This window comes from Ylistrum balloti, unplaced genomic scaffold (genome assembly GCF_031769215.1).
Source record: "Ylistrum balloti isolate Yb309-2 unplaced genomic scaffold, AGI_CSIRO_Ybal_v1 Utg370214, whole genome shotgun sequence".
NCBI lineage: Eukaryota > Metazoa > Mollusca > Bivalvia > Pectinida > Pectinidae > Ylistrum > Ylistrum balloti.
In genome coordinates this window covers 82,014-105,154 of record NW_026782182.1, presented here as the reverse complement: position 1 = coordinate 105,154, position 23,141 = coordinate 82,014, and the positions used below count along the sequence as shown (strand labels likewise).

Sequence of the window (23,141 nt, the reverse complement as noted above, 5' to 3'; positions counted from 1 at the left end):
AAGGCGTGTAAAGAATGTTAAATCAATCAGAACAATGGTCTGAAAATAATCCGATTACAGCAAATGGATTTGTATGTTAAAACATAGCAAATGTTTCAAAATGTATATTCCAGGACGGGTGAAACCATTCATAAACCAGGGTAGAGAATGCCTATATACTGAAATCGATCACGAGCATTGTTAACAAGCCTTAAAATGTACAATTGTTTAACGTTTAATATTCTTGTAAAAATCGTGCAGTTTTTTAACAACAACATTCTCAGTTTGTAAAATAAACTATAGACACTCTGTAAATACACGAAATTTCGTGTCACTTTTATTTTGTACATTGATAAGATAGACAATAACATTGGTGATTATTTATACCATGATACCAAGCGTTACACTTGATAAATAACATATAAATCAATATATTTTGAAATTATTTCTGCACGAGGTCCACATGTTTATTTCAGTGAAGTTACAAAACACAAGTTGGCGTTTTAAACTATTGATAATTAAATACACATAACTACAGACTTGATAAATGACACATTAAAATTAAATATGTTTTTAGTTTAAGTCGGACATATACACATGTGTACAGATGAACAACTTGTATACAAAATAATTCTTTTGATTGATTGCCGTCGATTTGGGTGTCATCTTTCAACCTTGATCGGCGTCCATGAACAAATCTCGTCCAATATAATATCTTCTTCGTAAAGCTACATACTATCAATGTTTAATTAGAATATTCAGTTTCAACGTTTTTGAATTTGGATCTCAAAATGTCACATATGACTACGTTGGGGTCAAATCGCGTATATAATTCAATTTACATGAATGATAGTATTTAAATTACAATGCCCCGTTAATGTATATACAATATAACATATATTTATATAAAGACTTGGTATCTAATTTCATTCCTTTTGACACACACCGTTGCCACGTTATCTACCTGTGAAATACATACTTCGTCCATTATTTTTTACCTGTATGAAGTTCACAGCAGAGGTTGGTGGTACTACTTAGCTTATTTTCCCTATTGATTTTCCCTGCTGTGTATACTATTTTATCGAATTCCACTCATTCATTTGTTTTTATCTTCCTGACATATGTCAATTTCAAGTTGTGTTAATGTCGATTTCGTAAAACTAAACGTCCGTCAACTGGAGAGGTCACGGGGTCAAATAATACGTATCCCGCACACCCCTGCGACAACAATAGTATGACGTAATAGACCTGCTCCATAGCTACGCTAAGAAGATCGGCCTGATATCGAACGTGGAACTTTCTCTTGGAGGAAATTAACTGTGTACCCGATCGACTCTCTTCATTATCAACGAACAGTTGTGGATTTTCAAGGCACAAGAGCAAAATGCCGTTACCACCAAATGGAAAAAGTATACTTATGACCCCCGATCCGTTCCATACACCTGGGTAAGTACAGAATCGAAAAACTTATTTTAAAAGATAGTCTGACTATGAACTTTCAGTAGTTGGACTATGGTGGGGAGACTTTTAAAAGATTAACTAGACAATGTATTCTACCTCTTAACGAATTTAAAGCAGAATTTTAGGCTTTGCGCTTTACTCCATTTCGTTCAATGGATTAAATTTACAGTAAAATCCGTGTTTTACATTATTAAGGACGTTCAAACCACACCTTCTTTAAGCTATATCAGATGAAACGATTGTGTCGCTAAAAAAGGAGAAAAATGTTGCAAAATGCCGTCGATCAACCATATTAATTAATAAACATGTACAAGTGTCTGGTCCAACGAGTTTCCATTCAAGGATTCAAGAACGACCCCTCCCCTCAATCCCCCTCCCTATTCGTCTCCGATAGGACGTTTTAGTAATCGATTCCGTACGAATGTCTGTAACCTGTTCTTGGTACAGAATATAAATTATTCACTCGGTAAAACTGTGTTATATATCTACTTTATGGTTTCTTTGAAGCACGGATAATTGACTAAATAACGATATGCTGGTGTGCGTTTTATTGTGCGATATGCTTTTAATTATTTACACCCGGACTTTCTGTACATGGTATTAGATTTGCTTGATGCTACTAGATCTTCCCTATTGCTGACGACGCTGTTGTTCCTAGTACCTCTATGTCATCTACATTTCAGTTTTGATGGTCAATTTAGATGACTGCAATCGACATGTAGAGTTGTAAATTTCAGATTGACAGAAATAATGTTTTGGAATTGTTGTCATTCGAGACTACCCTTCCCACAGACTTTCCTTGTAGCAGCTGATCCGTGGGTTGAAGCAGTATTTAATTAACAACAGACTAATTACAGAACATTACAATGTTTTTCTCGTATCCGCGTACTTGTGAAAAATCTGCGGAAGTCAGTTATGTCATTATACTGAATTTCGAACTAAACCGACCACATTTTTTCTTTACTTATCTGAAATTCGCACCAAGTCCCTGTGATTTACAATATCTAAATCTATGTTATGGAAACACAACTAACCCGAGGTTTTAATGATATTGGCAGCACACCAGCCTTCACTGACCTAAGGTTTCGGTGATGCTGGGAAATACACCAACCTATGCTGTTGGTATTTACAAAGTCCTTGTAATACTATCGACCACGTAGCATTCCCATATATAATGATGAACAGTTATCCCCTATATATGGGTATAACATATTTCACTATCTGACCCTTCCAAGTATGTTGTGTTCCTGAATGACCCGTTACTTGATGTAACCCCTGTTTTATCCACAACGTATGTATATCGCTTTCCAGGCTATCCTCTAAAACTGTTAACATGGTTTGGGTTTCCTGAACCTTCTCTAAAATTATTTACATAGCTTCAGTTTTCTGGCCGTTCTTTAAAAGGGTTTTCTCTTCACACACTAATAATTCAGTAACAGTATTCCATGTCTACTTACTGAAGAAATATATTATGTTCAAGATTTTACTGTAGGCCTGTAATGTTTTGGTTAGTGAGACCATCTCTCTAGTGTGCTGCTCGTGACGTCATAACAATTATGACGTCATTATTAGATACTTAGAGATAGCTGACTATTGCACTGAAAGTCGTACGCTTTGAAGGATAAAAACAAGATTTCAAATAAATCTGTTGCCATCAATAACATTGATCAGCAACTGAATGCTGTATAGAGCTAAAACGAAGCCAAATGCGTAACACAATACATGTAGATAAAAGCACGGTGGATAGCGCAATGGACATCCTAGGACTAGTACCAATATGTTCGTAAATGAAAATTGTGTATTTTTTATATAAATTCCCGTCCTCGCCTGCTATAACTCTTATTTGGAACTTACAGGGAAAGGAACAACCAAGACAACCAGCAATACTCGTTGTACATAATAATAGTGTCATTAAGGACTTAAATTTGTGCATGAAAAAAGAGATGAACTCGATTGGACGATATCGGTTTGAAGATGTAAGTGTGTGAAAAGGATTTTGGAATCATTTAAAGAATATCTCTTTTTTTCTAGTTTATGATAGGGTTCTATATTTGATGTGGCATTTTTCTCTGGTTTGTGACAGGGTTCTATATTTGATGTGGCATTTTTCTCTGGTTTGTGACAGGGTTCTATATTTGATGTGGCATTTTTCTCTGGTTTGTGACAGGGTTCTATATTTGATGTGGCATTTTTCTCTGGTTTGTGACAGGGTTCTATATTTGATGTGGCATTTTTCTCTGGTTTGTGATATTTTGATGTGGCATTTTTCTCTGGTTTGTGACAGGGTTCTATATTTGATGTGGCATTTTTCTCTGGTTTGTGACAGGGTTTTATATTTGATGTGGCATTTTTCTCTGGTTTGTGACAGGGTTCTATATTTGATGTGGCATTTTTCTCTGGTTTGTGACAGGGTTTTATATTTGATGTGGTTTTATATTTGATGTGGCATTTTTCTCTGGTTTGTGACAGGGTTTTATATTTTATGTGACATTTTTCTCTGGTTTGTGACAGGGTTTTATATTTGATGTGACATTTTTCTCTGGTTTGTGACAGGGTTTTATATTTGATGTGGCATTTTTCTCTGGTTTGTGACAGGGTTTTATATTTGATGTGGCATTTTTCTCTGGTTTGTGACAGGGTTCTATATTTGATGTGGCATTTTTCTCTGGTTTGTGACAGGGTTTTATATTTGATGTGGCATTTTTCTCTGGTTTGTGACAGGGTTTTATATTTGATGTGGCATTTTTCTCTGGTTTGTGACAGGGTTTTATATTTGATGTGGCATTTTTCTCTGGTTTGTGACAGGGTTCTATATTTGATGTGGCATTTTTCTCTGGTATACGACAGGGTTCTATATTTGATGTGACATTTTTCTCTGGTTTGTGACAGGGTTTTATATTTGATGTGGCATTTTTCTCTGGTTTGTGACAGGGTTCTATATTTGATGTGGCATTTTTCTCTGGTTTGTTTTTTTTATATTTGATGTGGCATTTTTCTCTGGTTTGTGACAGGGTTTATATTTGATGTGGCATTGATGTGGCATTTTTCTCTGGTTTGTGACAGGGTTCTATATTTGATGTGGCATTTTTCTCTGGTTTGTGACATACGACAGGGTTTATATTTGATGTGGCATTTTTCTCTGGTTTGTGACAGGGTTCATATATTTGATGTGGCATTTTTCTCTGGTTTGTGACAGGGTTTTATATTTGATGTGGCATTTTTCTCTGGTTTGTGACAGAGTTTTATATTTGATGTGGCATTTTTCTCTGGTTTGTGACAGGGTTCTATATTTGATGTGGCATTTTTCTCTGGTTTGTGACAGGGTTCTATATTTGATGTGGCATTTTTCTCTGGTTTGTGACAGGGTTTTATATTTGATGTGGCATTTTTCTCTGGGATACGATAATTCTTTATGTTCATTTTTGAATGCCATTTCCTTTTCTGGTTTGAAGACAGTGTTATATATTTGGTAAAGTATTTTCTCTTATTTACGACAATGCTCTATAATTGGCATGTCCCTTTTTCTGGTGTATCGCTAGATGCTATATTTGGCAAGGCCGTTTTCCCTTTTATCAACCATACAATTGTATAATGTAGTTAGCAGGTACAAATGTTGTCAATCACCGTGGATAAAACCGGAGAAACACGTACTGGCTATTAATGAAGTAACGATATGGGTAATTCTTTAAATTACCAAGCTCACACACACGAATTATTCGTAGCGTGAATACACCATATATTTGATTCAGTTGAAAAAGAATATCTTTGCATCTTTTCATCTCAAAGTATCGACGGAAGAGTTCCGGAATCAATGTAATATTTGCCTTTGCTTATTTAGATCTGTTTCAAGGTACCTAAGGAAACATTACATGCATTATTTTAAGTTAGAATAAGTGTCTTGATGACCATTAACATATACCGAAAAGAAGAATTACCATCAATGATATTTTAACTGTCTGTCGACAGGTGTTTTTTCATTCTAGTCCATTTGGTGATATACATACTGACTCTCGACAGCAGTAGATAGTGTGTTTACCTTTTAGATATTGTTACAGGTCTGTAATTTCCAATCGAGTGTTAATTCTGAGTCAATATTGAAATCAAACGTTTACGTCCTTTGTGTTTGTTCAAGCATTTTCATGTTATAGCTCACATCAAACCACCAATTAATGGCTTAAAACTTGTCATTGTCAAAAGTTTGTTCAATATATTTTATCAAAATATAATGGCAGTGTTTTGGTTGTGAACGAGTTTACTGGTTATAAGTAAGTATTCAGTATGTATTTAGATACGATGGACCATGAAATCGTTATAAGTAAGTATTCAGTATGTATTTAGATACGATGGACCATGAAATCGTTATAAGTAAGTGTTCAGTATGTATTTAGATACGATGGACCATGAAATCGTTGTAAGTAAATTCACTCTATTTATTCTACTTCGTCTGTCAGGATACTTTCCTGCTTGTTCCAAATTATTCGCATTGGCAGCCATGAACTGTAATGTTGCAAGAGGCAAATCTTCTTCCACGCATTATACAACTTACTTAATGCTATCAACTTAATAACACCTGTACTTATAACAGGCGTTCCATACTTTACCACAGGACTAACCACTCTTAAAAAGATAATCGTGTCTTCGATACCTTTTGTCAGAATGGCGTTCAATATTTTAAAAAAATGTCACTGTTCTATGTTTTAAAGTTCTGTAGCATTCATAGGTAGTACTTTGATATTCTAGCGGCAGTGCTTCATGCTTCAGTACTATAGTGACGTTTCCTAATGTATTTTTGTTTTGATATTCTAGTGTAGCGGCAGTGCTTCATGCTTCAGTACTATAGTGACGTTTCCTAATGTATTTCTGTTTTGATATTCTAGTGTAGCGGCAGTGCTTCATACTTCAGTACTATAGTGACGTTTCCTAATGTATTTCTGTTTTGATATTCTAGTGTAGCGGCAGTGCTTCATACTTCAGTACTATAGTGACGTTTCCTAATGTATTTCTGTTTTGATATTCTAGTGTAGCGGCAGTGCTTCATGCTTCAGTACTATAGTGACGTTTCCTAATGTATTTCTGTTTTGATATTCTAGTGTAGCGGCATTGCTTCATACTTCAGTACTATAGTGACGTTTCCTAATGTATTTCTGTTTTGATATTCTAGTGTAGCGGCATTGCTTCATACTTCAGTACTATAGTGACGTTTCCTAATGTATTTCTGTTTTGATATTCTAGTGTAGCGGCAGTGCTTCATGCTTCAGTACTATAGTGACGTTTCCTAATGTATTTCTGTTTTGATATTCTAGTGTAGCGGCATTGCTTCATACTTCAGTACTATAGTGACGTTTCCTAATGTATTTCTGTTTTGATATTCTAGTGTAGCGGCATTGCTTCATACTTCAGTACTATAGTGACGTTTCCTAATGTATTTTTGTTTTGATATTCTAGTGTAGCGGCATTGCTTCATACTTCAGTACTATAGTGACGTTTCCTAATGTATTTCTGTTCTTCACACCTCGAGATTCCAAAACTGACCTCCGGATTCCATGTTTGTTTGTAATTTTTTTCATACTTTGCTTTCTATGATGATTCTACACTTTGCGGCAGTGTTAGCGTTTATCAGTTAACAGTAACTTTATTTAATGGTGATGTACAAATATCAATAAACAATCCACCCTCAGCGTGTCACTTTTTCATGTATTTACCCGAAACGTATCACCATAAAGTACCTTAATACTCTTGTTAACGGTGTATGTCTTAAGTTTATATAAACAAGGTTATATCACATCATTTACATTTGTATGAAATACTGAACTCCAAGCTAGGTAGTGTGAAATTCCGTGTCCTTAGTCAGTGATTAATGAGATAAACACGTTATCCTAAGTGTACGATTGATGTTGTGAGATCATACCTATATAACTTTAGAATTCTAATCTATATAGTGGCTCCATTAGTTGTCTAGAGATATAATACCAGCAGTTTCTCATGTCTCGAACATGCCAATGTTGTACCATTGTATAGCTGCTATTGTTAAACATGATTTTAACAATAGCAGCTATACAATCGTCCCGTGTGGACCAATGATACTAGGGACTTAAAAAGAAAAGAAAATAAGAATTATTAAGAAAACACTAAAACTAATGTCCAACAAGTACCTGAATAGAATTCGTGTCATTAGATAACACCACAGTGTCAGTTCTCTAAAGAAAATAAAACGAACGTAGACGCACTTCTATATTCTAATCTCTTAAATGCAAACCTGGACGAATCTGGTTGCAGAGTTTATCACTGCTGTCTTGAAGGGTTAATGTGGAATGTCCCGCTCAGGTGAATAGTACTATTAAATAAAGGGATAAGTTCTGGCATGAAGATCACGTGACCTGAGTAATTTGCGCCAGTTTCTTTATTTAACTATTTATCTATTCATGTTCATTGTTTATTCTTACTATATTTTTTATTGATTAACAATAATTATGCCAATCATTTAGGGTACTTTGTATCACTTAAGTCGCGTGTTACATACGGAAATTAAACAGCGACGTGTGACAGAGTGATCAGTGACAGACTAAAACAACACAGGGTGATGAGTGACAGACTGAAACAACTCAGAGTGATCAGTGACAGACTCAAACAACACAGAGTGATCAGTGACAGACTCAAACAACACAGAGTGATCAGTGACAGACTGAAACAACACAGGGTGATGAGTGACAGACTGAAACAACACAGAGTGATGAGTGACACACTGAAACAACACAGAGTGATGAGTGACAGACTGAAACAACACAGAGTGATCAGTGACAGACTGAAACAACCGACTGAGTTACAGACTAAAAACAGACCGAAACAACACAGATTGACAAGTCACAGACGGAAACAACACATAATGATCAGTGACAGACTGAAACAACACAGAGTGATCAGTGACACACTGAAACAACACATTATGATCAGTGACAGACTGAAACAACACATAATGATCAGTGACAGACTGAAACAACACAGGATGATGAGTGACAGACTGAAACAACACAGAGTGATCAGTGACAGACTGAAACAACACAGAGTGATCAGTGACAGACTGAAACAACCGACTGAGTTACAGACTGAAAACAGACCGAAACAACACAGATTGACAAGTCACAGACGGAAACAACACATAATGATCAGTGACAGACTGAAACAACACAGAGTGATCAGTGACACACTGAAACAACACATTATGATCAGTGACAGACTGAAACAACACAGAGTGATGAGTGACAGACTGAAACAACACAGAGTGATCAGTGACAGACTGAAACAACCGACTGAGTTACAGACTGAAAACAGACCGAAACAACACAGATTGGCAAGTCACAGACGCAAACAACACATAATGATCAGTGACAGACTGAAACAACACAGAGTGATGAGTGACAGACTGAAACAACACAGAGTGATGAGTGACAGACTGAAACAACACAGTGTGATCAGTGACAGACTGAAACAACACAGGGTGATGAGTGACAGACTGAAACAACACAGGGTGATGAGTGACAGACTGAAACAACACAGAGTGATGAGTGACAGACTGAAACAACACAGAGTGATCAGTGACAGACTGAAACAACACAGAGTGATCAGTGACAGACTGAAACAACACAGGGTGATGAGTGACAGACTGAAACAACACAGAGTGATCAGTGACAGACTGAAACAACCGACTGAGTTACAGACTGAAAACAGACCGAAACAACACAGATTGGCAAGTCACAGACGCAAACAACACCTAATGATCAGTGACAGACTGAAACAACACAGAGTGATGAGTGACAGACTGAAACAACACAGAGTGATGAGTGACAGACTGAAACAACACAGTATGATCAGTGACAGACTGAAACAACACAGAGTGATCAGTGACAGACTGAAACAACACAGAGTGATCAGTGATAGACTGAAACAACACAGATTGACAAGTCACAGACGGAAACAACACATAATGATCAGTGACAGACTGAAACAACACAGAGTGATCAGTGACAGACTGAAACAACACAGAGTGATCAGTGACAGACTGAAACAACATAGAGTGATCAGTGACAGACTGAGACAACCGACTGTGTTACAGACTGAAAACAGACCGAAACAACACAGATTGACAAGTCACAGACGGAAACAACACATAATGATCAGTGACAGACTGAAACAACACAGAGTGATGAGTGACAGACTGAAACAACACAGACTGATGAGTGACAGACTGAAACAACACAGTGTGATCAGTGACAGACTGAAACAACACAGGGTGATGAGTGACAGACTGAAACAACACAGAGTGATCAGTGACAGACTGAAGCAACACAGAGTGATCAGTGACAGACTCAAACAACACAGAGTGATCAGTGACAGACTGAAACAACACAGAGTGATCAGTGACAGACTGAAACAACACAGGGTGATGAGTGACAGACTGAAACAACACAGAGTGATCAGTGACAGACTGAAACAACACAGAGTGATCAGTGACAGACTAAAACAACCGACTGTGTTACAGACTGAAAACAGACCGAAACAACACAGATTGACAAGTCACAGACGGAAACAACACATAATGATCAGTGACAGACTGAAACAACACAGAGTGATCAGTGACACACTGAAACAACACAGAGTGATCAGTGACAGACTGAAACAACACAGAGTGATCAGTGACAGACTAAAACAACCGACTGTGTTACAGACTGAAAACAGACCGAAACAACACAGATTGACAAGTCACAGACGGAAACAACACATAATGATCAGTGACAGACTGAAACAACACAGAGTGATCAGTGACACACTGAAACAACACAGAGTGATCAGTGACAGACTGAAACAACACAGAGTGATCAGTGACAGACTAAAACAACCGACTGTGTTACAGACTGAAAACAGACCGAAACAACACAGATTGACAAGTCACAGACGGAAACAACACATAATGATCAGTGACAGACTGAAACAACACAGAGCGATCAGTGACACACTGAAACAACACGGAGTGATCAGTGACAGACTGAGTTACAGAGTGAAAACAGACCAAAACAACACAGATTGACAAGTCACAGACGGAAACAACAGACTGATGAGTGACAGACACACAGACTGACAGAGACGACGACACCAACAACATGTGAAGGGACCATCTTGTCAACATAAACTTGTGATGTACATTTGTCGTTCCCTCAAACGTCAGTGTAAAATAACTATTTATACTATTTGATATTAAACTACATTGTATTCTGGATATCAACTTATATCTTAACAACGTGGCCGATACAGGTTCATGGGTTGAAGTACTGAACATTTTTCCACGTGATATTAAATTAAGGCCTTAAATAAATAATTTTCTTTTCTTTTGTCAAAGGTGTTATAAGTTAACGAAAGTCTTGCAGGAATATAGTAGAAGACATTGTCTGGTTCAAAGTTTTAAAATAAGCTAAACTAACTCTTTCACAATTTTTAATCGGTTGGAGCGTCTTTTGAATGTTCTCACTTAGATTTTGTTGAGAATGACAATGTAGTTTGTCTTTACTGAGTTATCCAATGTTTATACATTAAAACAGGAGATATTATAACAATAAATGTTTGCTTTGTATATCATACTTCAAAACTAACTTTTTCACACTACAGGACTAATATTATCATAAGTAAGAGTATTGTAAATGTATTATTTTAGACACAGGGGAAGCTTGATCAAATGTTGACTTAGAAAGTATGTAAGCTGAGTGAACGAACTTAAATTTTCAAAGTTTAAAACTAATCGTGAAACTGATTTCTGAAAATGTTGAAAAATATTAAACGTTAATTATTAAAATATTTACCCAATAATATGAAACTTTGGAATAATAGCCGCACCTAATATGTGGCGGCTTACTCCTAAGTGTACAGTAGACTAGAGTAATACAACCTGCTGTGTTAGACATGGTACTTAAATGTCCGCTACTAGTTGGTTTTCAGATACACGGTGTACTAGTTTGTGTATTGTCTTTGTACTGTTCTAAAGCATGGCTTGACAGAAATACTCGACATCAGACTTTCAGAAATACCTGTTTGTATATCCTTTCTTCTCTAGCTCCGATAATTGATTTTTAAGACTCGACAATCGTTTTCCGAATTCGTGTTTGGTTATTTAATCTACATAATAGACTAACGAGGATTATCGTATGTCTAAGAGGATCAACTTAATCTCTTTCATATAATCTCATAGATTCAAACAATCGTGTCTTTTCAACGCTTATCGATCTCAATCAGAGAAGTGTTTGAAACCTGCTGAAGGCTATCGGGTTTAGACTCTACAGACGTGGTATGGTCACCTCAACCATTGTACGTAAAATACAAAGGAGTAGTATAACTGAAACCAACTAATATTATTGATTGTAGGTTTAAGTAAGAGTCAATTATTTGTCGACTGTTGGTTAGCTTTTGTTTTGATACAATAACAGACATACATATCATGTACTGATCAAACTTAAGCAAAAAGGTCATCCCCTCCCCATAGCGTCGTTATCACGTTTGGTCGATGTCCTTACTGTAGATGGTGTTATGTGTATTATTACGAGACCGTATTGTGGATGTCAGCTTTATTCACTTTTAGGTCACCACCATACTTTGACGTGTTAATTACTGGCCATGTTCAGTAATCATCATGGCGCCATGGGTTTTGTTCTGTTGTAGAAATATGAACTTGAATCGTCTGCGTTTACTTTGCAGCGTTTTACAATAAAGCATCGGTTTATCAATTAGCCCCGAGCTCTCATTATGGTTCTTTATATTGAATATTTTGGCGTCTTCGTTTACTTTAGAAAATTTTGATAAAGTGCTATTAAGCCAATACAATGCATAGTGGTGCCTGAAGCACCACTGCCATTCTAAAGGCAGATTTTGAAAAAAAAAATTAATCTAACTTATCCGTGGTAGTAAAAACACTTCGATGTGATCGACTCAACCACAACGAAGAGCGAGAAAATATTGAAACAAACATCTTAGTTACTGTTGTAAGTCTGTTTCTAGGTGGAGAAACTAAAGCACAAAAGCTCAGTATTCCCTCCTTAACTGATGGACTAGGTTATATCAAGTCTTTCCATACATTAACTTACTGACCAGGAACCCCGCTAGATTTCATTTCCAGGGAAATACTGCACGTGCTCAATTATGCTGAAAGTACAATATAAGATTATTACATTGACTAAAGCTAACTTGAAGAAGAAAATAGGTTTTTTTCCCTATAATTAAGTTTTCGTCACAAATAAGAATTGTCACTGGCCCTGTGTGTATGGCGCTGTTGGTATGGTTAACAGAATCCTATCGTCAACCATTGAACAGCTTTTATTTAGCATTCCCAATAAAACGATTATCAACTAGAATTAATAACAGTAATGAGGCACGCTTCAAACTGGCATTCATATCTGCTATAAATGCCAGTCAATAGTAGATAGATGAACATTAGCTGAAAATATCGCACAAGATATCAATACGTAGTTTTGACTTACTGGTTCTCGCCGTCAAAATTCACTGTTATTGGAGTAGAATTTTTCTTTCTAAGCTGACCATCCCTTTGAGTTTTACATTAATAATCTGGTCTTCATAGTCAGATGTAAATTGTGGTATAAAAACTTGTATGAAATATTTATTGTAAGAGTGAATGGGTATCGTTAGTGTTGCCATTCTACATTCCCTGTGATTCATATTTGTTTCCGGTACGTTGTGTTTAAAGAAATCGATCAGTGATAGTTTAACACAAATACTGTTTGTTCCCTCAATAGTACCTGTCCTACTTTAACCGGTTACGTTTTTTCTCTATAGTAGACCAGCCAGACTATTGTTCGATTTCACATTTCGGAAAATCACGGAACTTCCGTGCATTAGACACAAATAGTGTGTTCGGTGGAGCGTATCGATTGTCGATTTGGTACCATTGTTTTTGACATGAACGTGCCATTCACATCGATGTTTATGTTCATACAGTCCGAAAGCAATTAGCTACTGGAAGGTTTACACTGAACCGTAAGCATATCTTCTATCTAAGCGTCGAATAGGAGGAACACCAGCTTTCTAAATACAAATGCTGGGATATTCCCTGTTCCTGCAAATCTCTTTCAGTTTCAAACGGCTAATGTCACATCTTATTCCACTTTGATACAAAGGGGATTATGTTTGTGTAGAAGTTGATATGCAAAAAGAATGGAAAAGAACTTTTCTGAAGTAAATGTTTTCTTGTACATGTGCACAAAGTCCATAATAATTTCTCTCCTTCTAAGTTATATTCTCCCTCCAAGAGCTGGTTTGATTATATTTTGTTTAATACCCCTGTCAATAGCTATGGCCATTTAAAGACGGGTTCTCAGTGTATGCGAAGTGAATAAATGTGTTGAGAGTGCGTGTTCTCAAGAGTCTCGTGAAAGTGCCAAACTGCAGCCGATTTTATAGCACTATCACGCTGAAGTATACTGCCGTGTTTAAGTTTTGTGTTTACTCCACATTGAGATTGATTTCTCTCTGAGAACTTTAGCTATGATAAAGAAACCACCATTGAAATGCCTCTTATTTTTAACCTACATTTAACTGTAATTATTAGAGCCGTTTAGCTCAGTTTTGAGCTTTATTTCTCATGACGTATTTAAGCCGTTATAACCAAACCTGGAATATCTTTATCAATGTTCATCGCAACTTACCTCTGTGGTTCTTATTTTCACCTGCAGTTTACTGTTCATTGGACCTTGTTAATTAACTCGGACATGTATGATGTTAAAGTCTCCAGTTGTGTTCAGTGTTGAGCGTTATTTCTATCGAAGCACTTAAGCTATTATGTATAATCATCCCAACACGTACTTAAGATTCTCAATTTCACATACAGTTTACCGTAAATTAGACTTTTTGTAATGTCTGTAAACTTTTGACTGAATAATAATTGTATTTTGATTAAGAAAACTGTAAGTATAAGGATTAATTTCTGTTTTGTATAGGTTATTTGGGGAATAACTCGGGTAGATAAATAACTGGCGAAGTTAACCCCTATAACCTAGCCAAATGGGAAGTTAATCCTTAAGTACAATCAATATCGGAAGGAATCCATCCATCAACAGTGTTAGATCTGAAATTAAACACATTCTTTGTAATTACCTAATTATCATAACGTTTGAAATAGCAAGTTGAATGTTTTACACACAAAATTGATATTGTAGCTTAAACTATGACTTGTTCAAAGTTAATGGTATATATGATCCAGCATGTGAACTCGGTAATGAATGTGGAAATGAAATGTATTACCTTTTGGTTGTATATTTTAACACTTCTCACTATTGTAACATCGATATAAATATACTTCTGTTTCGGCTCTATACCTGTCTGATGGGTAAAACGGATATATTTTTCAATCCGTTCATACTTTATCAAAAGCAGTGATCGATTTTAAGACCTAACCCATGTGATTTCTATCCAGACTTTTCTCAGTCCACACTCTATTCCTGGTCCTTATCTCCCCTCTTTATAACTATACACACGTAGATAACCTAATCTGATGTGTATTGTTGTAAACATATTTTTGCGTGTCCGGTGTAATTTCTGGGGATTTCTTCTAAGTTGTGATTATCTGTGTCTAATCTGTTTATCACTTGGAACAAATAAACTACTACATTATGTTGAAATCTACAGCTCCGTCGATTATATCTATTATTTAATACTGATAAACAGTGTATTAAGTAGATGGAAAGAGGAGAACTTCATGTGTTTAATAATATTTTGGTAAGAAAGAGACTTAACAATGGGGCATTTCTCACAAGAAGTTACTGGAGCAATGTCAATGATACGTGACATATACAATGTCAATGATCCGTGACATACACAATATCAATGATACGTGACACATACAATGTCAATGATACGTGACATATACAATGTCAATGATACGTGTCATACACAATGTCAATGATACGTGACACATACAATATCAATGATACGTGACACATACAATGTCAATGATACGTGAAATATACAATATCAATGATACGTGACACATACAATGTCAATGATACGTGATACATACAATGTCAATGATACGTGAAACATACAATGTCAATGATACGTGATACATACAATGTCAATGATACGTGACACATACAATGTCAATGATACGTGACACATACAATGTTAATGATACGTGATACATACAATGTTATTGATACGTGATAATACAATGTCAATGATACGTGACATATACAATGTCAATGATACGTGACACATACAATGTCAATGATACGTGACACATACAATGTCAATGATACGTGACACATACAATGTCAATGATACGTGACACATACAATGTTAATGATACGTGATACATACAATGTTAATGATACGTGATAATACAATGTCAATGATACGTGACATATACAATGTCAATGATACGTGACACATACAATGTCAATGATACGTGATACATACAATGTCAATGATACGTGACACATACAATGTCAATGATACGTGACACATACAATGTTAATGATACGTGATACATACAATGTCAATGATACGTGACACATACAATGTCAATGATACGTGACACATACAATGTCAATGATACGTGACACATACAATGTTAATGATACGTGACACATACAATGTTAATGATACGTGACATATACAATGTCAATGATACGTGACACATACTATGTCAATGATACGTGATACATACAATGTCAATGATACGTGACACATACAATGTCAATGATACGTGACACATACAATGTCAATGATACGTGACACATACAATGTCAATGATACGTGACACATACAATGTCAATGATACGTGACACATACAATGTTAATGATACGTGACACATACAATGTTAATGATACGTGATACATACAATGTCAATGATACGTGACATATACAATGTCAATGATACGTGACACGTACAATGTCAATGATACGTGACATATACAATGTCAATGATACGTGACACATACAATGTCAATGATACGTGATACATACAATGTCAATGATACGTGACACATACAATGTCAATGATACGTGACACATACAATGTTAATGATACGTGATACATACAATGTCAATGATACGTGACACATACAATGTCAATGATACCTGACATATACAATGTCAATGATACGTGACACATACAATGTTAATGATACGTGACACATACAATGTTAATGATACGTGATACATACAATGTCAATGATACGTGACATATACAATGTCAATGATACGTGATACGTGACACATACAATGTTAATGATACGTGATACATACAATGTCAATGATACGTGACATATACAATGTCAATGATACGTGACACGTACAATGTCAATGATACGTGACACGTACAATGTCAATGATACGTGACACATACAATGTTAATGATACGTGACATATACAATGTCAATGATACGTGATACATACAATGTCAATGATACGTGAAACATACAATGTCAATGATACGTGATACATACAATGTCAATGATACGTGACACATACAATGTCAATGATACGTGATACATACAATGTCAATGATACCTGACATATACAATGTCAATGATACGTGACACATACAATGTCAATTTTCTTTTTATATGGGATTGATCAAGCATATAATATTTTTCGACTTCTAATTTGGTCATATCATTAATGACTTGAAGTCACCTTTTAGTGTTCTGTCAGCTGTGTCCAAATTTTTTTTGCTGTGATAATCACCAAGTGAACAGACTGGATCAAGCTGATGACGTCATAAGGATATCCTAACTTTACGGCAGTTACAAGTGTATAATGCCCTTTTATGTTTTTCAGGTACGGTGGGTTCTGTCCGCAGTTTAAGTATCAGATTGGTGAAACATTTGGTCGCACTACATCCTGTCTTCTCAAGAATGACGCTGTAGCCAGCTCTGGAAAATTAGTACTTGCCGACCTATCGAAACCACGCCCTAGTTCAGAACCCTCCCACTCAAAGTCAAATCTTCTAAAGAATCGTACACAAAGTTGGGGCGACCAGAAACTTCTAGAAAAGATGGTACCAGGTTATACAGGTAAGTTAACGTTAATTTCATCATTTTGTCGGATATCTCAACTTAGAATGTTAATGACCGCCTGGTATATAGTAAGTAAGTAAGTAAACTCATACATTGTATGCAAACTTGTAGTTATATAATATAGTCACAGCGTATTTTTTTACACTGGGTTGTTTTCGCAACAATGAATTGTTGCTGAAATTAGTATTGGATTCTGTAAATTATCTAAACATGTGAACAACATCACAAATAATGCTAACTATCGTATAGCCTGTTATTTTCGCGGCAACGACGATATTTTCGAAATTTCGTGGTACATGAACTTGAGCGCGAAAATTTACTCTGTGAAATAGAGACACGTAGGTATCAGATGTTCTTTCACATCCAGATCGCGAAATTTCCATTTGTTAAATATAACTTGACAGTTTTTTATTTGAAAATCGCGAAAATATCGCCCCGTGAAAATTAACAGATATACGATATATTGCATTACTGATATTTTTCTGATATCAACTACAAAATGGACAATATTCCAGTAAAAAAACCAACACTCCAAAATTCAGCACGAAACAGTATCCCAATGGCGAATTACAACATTGCCCTAAATAGAAGATACAAATTTTCAACGTCAATGCAGCAGTAACAACTCATTGTGTCTTGTCAGGTTTTATTCCCAGAAGTCAACACTATTTCGGAAACCGATACGCCATCAACTGTCGCAGTGCCATCACAGATTTTGAGGCAGATCACAGGCTACACAATGAGAAGCTACAAGACCTTAAACTCACAGCCGAGCTACAGCAGGGGAAAGTGTTAGACAAAGATGGTAAACCAATGCCGGTAAGTGTTATATAAGGATGGTAAACCAATGTCTGTAAGTGTGAGACAAGGACAGTGAACCAATGTCTGTAAGTGTGAGACAAGGATGGTAAACCAATGTCTGTAAGTGTGAGACAAGGACAGTGAACCAATGTCTTTACGTGTGAGACAAGGATGATATACCAATGTCTGTAAGTGTGAGACAAGGACAGTGAACCAATGTCTTTACGTGTGAGACACGGACAGTGAACCAATGTCTTTACGTGTGAGACAAGGACAGTGAACCAATGTCTTTAAGTGTGAGACAAGGACAGTGAACCGGTGTCTGTAAGTCTGTAAGTGTGAGACAAGGGTGGTAAACCAATGTCTGTAAGTGTGAGACAAGGACAGTGAACCAATGTCTGTAAGTGTGAGACAAGGATGGTGAACCAATGTCTGTAAGTGTGACACAAGGACAGTGAACCAATGTCTGTACGTGTGAGACACGGACAGTGAACCAATGTCTGTAAGTGTGAGACAAGGATGGTGAACCAATGTCTGTAAGTGTGAGACAAGGGTGGTAAACCAATGTCTTTAAGTGTGAGACAAGGATGGTAAACCAATATCTGTAAGTGTGAGACAAGGATGGTGAACCAATGTCTGTACGTGTGAGACACGGACAGTGAACCAATGTCTGTAAGTGTGAGACAAGGACAGTGAACCAATGTCTGTAAGTGTGAGACAAGGACAGTGAACCAATGTCTGTAAGTGTGAGACAAGGACAGTGAACCAATGTCTGTAAGTGTGAGACAAGGACAGTGAACCAATGTCTGTAAGTGTGAGACAAGGATGGTGAACCAATGTCTGTAAGTGTGAGACAAGGATGGTAAACCAATGTCTGTAAGTGTGAGACAAGGACAGTGAATCAATGTCTGTAAGTGTGAGACAAGGGCAGTAAACCAATGTCTGTAAGTGTGAGACAAGGACAGTGAACCAATGTCTGTAAGTGTGAGACAAGGATGGTAAACTAATGTCTGTAAGTGTGAGACAAGGACAGTGAATCAATGTCTGGAAGTGTGAGACAAGGACAGAGAACCAATGTCTGTAAGTTTGAGACAAGGACAGTGAACCGATGTCTGTAAGTGTGAGACAAGGACAGTGAACCAATGTCTGTAAGTGTGAGACAAGGATGGTAAACCAATGTCTGTAAGTGTGAGACAAGGACAGTGAACCAATGTCTGTAAGTGTGAGACAAGGACAGTGAACCAATGTCTGTAAGTGTGAGACAAGGACAGTGAACCAATGTCTGTAAGTGTGAGACAAGGACAGTGAACCAATGTCTGTAAGTGTGAGACAAGGACAGTGAACCAATGTCTGTAAGTGTGAGACAAGGATGATATACCAATGTCTGTAAGTGTGAGACAAGGACAGTGAACCAATGTCTGTAAGTGTGAGACAAGGACAGTGAACCAATGTCTGTAAGTGTGAGACAAGGATGATATACCAATGTCTGTAAGTGTGAGACAAGGACAGTGAACCGATGTCTGTAAGTGTGAGACAAGGACAGTGAACCAATGTCTGTAAGTGTGAGACAAGGATGATATACCAATGTCTGTAAGTGTGAGACAAGGACAGTAAACCAATGTCTTTAAGTGTGAGACAAGGATGGTAAACCAATATCTGTAAATGTGAAACAAGAATTGTAAGCCGGTGTTAGACAAAATGATAAATCCATATTTTACCGGCCAAGTTTTATTGCCATAAGGACAAAAAGAAACAATTGTAAGTATATCAAAAAACTTTATTTCATGTCTGTAGATTTGATCAGACCACTTTCTATTTGACTTGCAGGCTATCCGAAGTCGGTACTTTACCCCACTGACACCGGTTGCTAAGGAACCAAAACCTTACATATCCGCTAATGGTTTCCAGCATTCGAAGTCTCCGTATTACATGGATAACGAAAATCCCAATAAATGTTTTATGTCCGGTAAGTCATTATAGTATTTATATCAACGTCATCCTCGGCTGTATTTTTATCGTATTTACCTCCTATGTATTTCCGTCAGGGTGATAACCCTTGACACCTGAGAGGTGATCTGTTACAATTGTATGACGTACGACATAACCTTACCAAATATCAGTCCTCCATTACCTGTCAACGGTATGGAAATAATATAAGTAATGTAAGGAAACTAGGCTTGTCGTCTATCCTAAGGGAAACACAATAATGATAGATATAACATTGAACTGATTTTAGACACAACTATGACACCGAAAGCAGTTCAGTATTTTGGAAAGATCACCCGTTAAGGACGCCATGTTTTTTTTTTGGAGATACTTCCCAGTTAAGGCCTCCATGTTTCATTTTGGAGAGACTTCCCTGTTCTGGCCTCCATGTTTTAGTTTGGAGAGACCTCCCTGTAAGGCCTCCGTGTTTTTTTGGGTTTTTTTTTTTTTGGAGAGACCTGTCTGTTCAGGCCTCCATATTTTTATTTTGAAGATACCTCCCTGTTGAGGCCTCCATGTTTTATTTTGAAGAGACCTCCCTGTTGAGGCCTCCATGTTTTATTTTGAAGAGACCTCTCTGTTAAGGACTCCATGTTTTATTTTGGAGAGACCTCCCTGTTGAGGCATCCATGTTTTATTTTGGAGAGACCTCCCTGTTGAGGCCTCCATGTTTTATTTTGGAGAGACCTCTCTGTTAAGGCCTCCATGTTTTTATTTTGGAGAGACCTCTCTGTTAAGGACTCCATGTTTTATTTTGGAGAGACCTCTCTGTTAAGGCCTCCATGTTTTTATTTTGGAGAGACCTCTCTGTTAAGGCCTCCATGTTTTTATTTTGGAGAGACCTCTCTGTTAAGGCCTCTGTGTTTTATTTTAGAGAGACCTCCCTGTTAAGGCTTCTGTGTTTTATTTTGTAGACACCTCTCTGTTACGGTCTCCATGTCCCATATTTCCAGGAGGCCTCCCCTTTTTTATTTTGAGTAGATCATCAGGTTCTATGTTAAGTACGTTATCCGTGTTTGATGTCGAGTACCTCCCGAGAAATTTCCAAGTCTCCTTTCATAAATCTTAAACGAAAGGGAAACTGATTTCTTTTTTGACATGTGCAGGTTATACAGGATTTGTACCACGTAGTAGAGGACAGTTAGGAATGGGCTATCCCATCATCACTCACCAGGGGCTCAACGAGTTCACCAACGACCTGAAGAATATGAAGGCAGCCATGAGCAGAGATGTTAACCTGAAGAGGGAGGCTCCCAAGGCGATCAACACTAAACCCATCTACCCCGTAGAAAGTGGACTGGTACCTCACTACACCGGTCACATACCAGGTACGTATAAAGTGGACTGGTGCCTCACTACACCGGTCACATACCAGGTACGTAGAAAGTGGACTAGTACCTCAATACACCGGTCACATACCAGGTACGTAGAAAGTGGACTAGTACCTCACTACACCGGTCACATACCAGGTACGTAGAAAGTGGACTGGTACCTCACTACACCGGTCACATACCAGGTACGTACAAACACTGGGGTATCTTTACCTATCTATACCGACTACAGAAGTACCCATAGTGTACCAAGTCAAAGATTTGTGCAGTAAAAATGGACTTGAGAACTTGTAACTTGTGTATATGGAACTATTCGTATGTATTTGTAACATTAACGATGTTTTGGGGTTCTAGGTTAGACCGACAAACTTTTTGATTTCAACACTGTTACAAGTTCTCATGTCCCTGTGGCGCAGTGTTCATAAACGAATTGTGTTGAATTGTTACATGTCCTCGTGTGTTCACTTCCTCATTACTTCGTTATTAGGTCATTTATCTCTTCGTTTAGTGTATTTACTTACATGCGTTTTACTGTTTTTTACAGGTCAAAAGTTCCGATACGGTGAGACCTTTGGACACAGTACCGAGAATGCCCTTAGACAACCACCACCAAGAGAACTCATAGCCTCTATTTAAATACTTAAATCGTTCCGTTTATCGGGAGAGCACCGATAAAAATTAACCCGTGTAAATGATTGACTACATCAAAGAGTATCAAGTTTAAAATCCATGTAATTTGGAGGAATATCCAACTTCATATTCATTAATCAAGATTTCTTCATACTGCCAATGTTTACCGGAATAGATTGAATTAACTGCCTGTCACAGTAGCGAGGGTACGATTTGCATTCAATGCAAGATACTAAAGCACATTTGGTTTGAGAATTGCTATGATAGACTGTTGTTTTGGTAAGGTTTCAAACCAGAACACACACAATATGTTTTCTATGTCATGTATATGTTCAAAATTGTCGGTTTGTGTATATATTAAATTATATATATCAGTGTACATAATATAAAGAAAATCATGTTATAAAGTTCCATATGTATATTTATTAAATGTCATTCTCGTATAAAATATTTATTTTTGTTAAACTGCATCTGTACATTGCTCAAATTGTAAATACGGTTGATATTTTCCATAAGCTGTTGATCTGTGATAAACTTTCTGAAGGACGATGAACACGTTTTGTTATTTTTGTGATCAATGTAAGGGAGAAAACTCCACCACTTTGTTAGTCTCATCAACACGTATAGCACGAGGTTCACTTACTTCATGTAGGTACTATTAGGTGATGTCGCTATAATAAATTAACGATACCAGTTATATAATTAGTTGATATCACCTGATCGTTTTGGAGATACCACTTAAATGGAATAAAACGTAAATAGCGATCCATGGTACATATTTTAACACAAATGTTTCATAAAGTATTGTAGGTCTGTACAATATGTAGAAATTCAGAATCCTACATATATAAGAATACACAAAACTACCATTTCTGTCTGGAA

The 23,141-nt window shown here is 36.8% G+C and overlaps 1 protein-coding gene across 1 annotated transcript; it reads left to right on the top strand.

Moving 5' to 3' along the window:
* Positions 1–1,363: 1,363 nt before the first annotated feature.
* On the top strand, positions 1,364–22,265 carry LOC132551760 (protein FAM166B-like). Its single transcript, XM_060215893.1, has 6 exons — positions 1,364–1,425; positions 17,273–17,508; positions 18,155–18,330; positions 20,140–20,278; positions 21,405–21,626; positions 22,174–22,265. Exons 1-6 carry the CDS (start codon positions 1,364–1,366, stop codon positions 22,263–22,265), a joined length of 927 nt encoding a protein of 308 aa, XP_060071876.1.
* The last annotated feature ends 876 nt before the right edge of the window (positions 22,266–23,141 follow it).

Bases quoted from the DNA above. Each gene is read 5' to 3' on its own strand.
- LOC132551760 (XM_060215893.1), top strand. From the start codon at position 1,364: ATGCCGTTACCACCAAATGGAAAAAGTATACTTATGACCCCCGATCCG. The intron at 20,279-21,404 runs GTAAGTCATTAT...TGACATGTGCAG, and splicing joins CAATAAATGTTTTATGTCCG to GTTATACAGGATTTGTACCA. The intron at 21,627-22,173 runs GTACGTATAAAG...TGTTTTTTACAG, and splicing joins CTACACCGGTCACATACCAG to GTCAAAAGTTCCGATACGGT.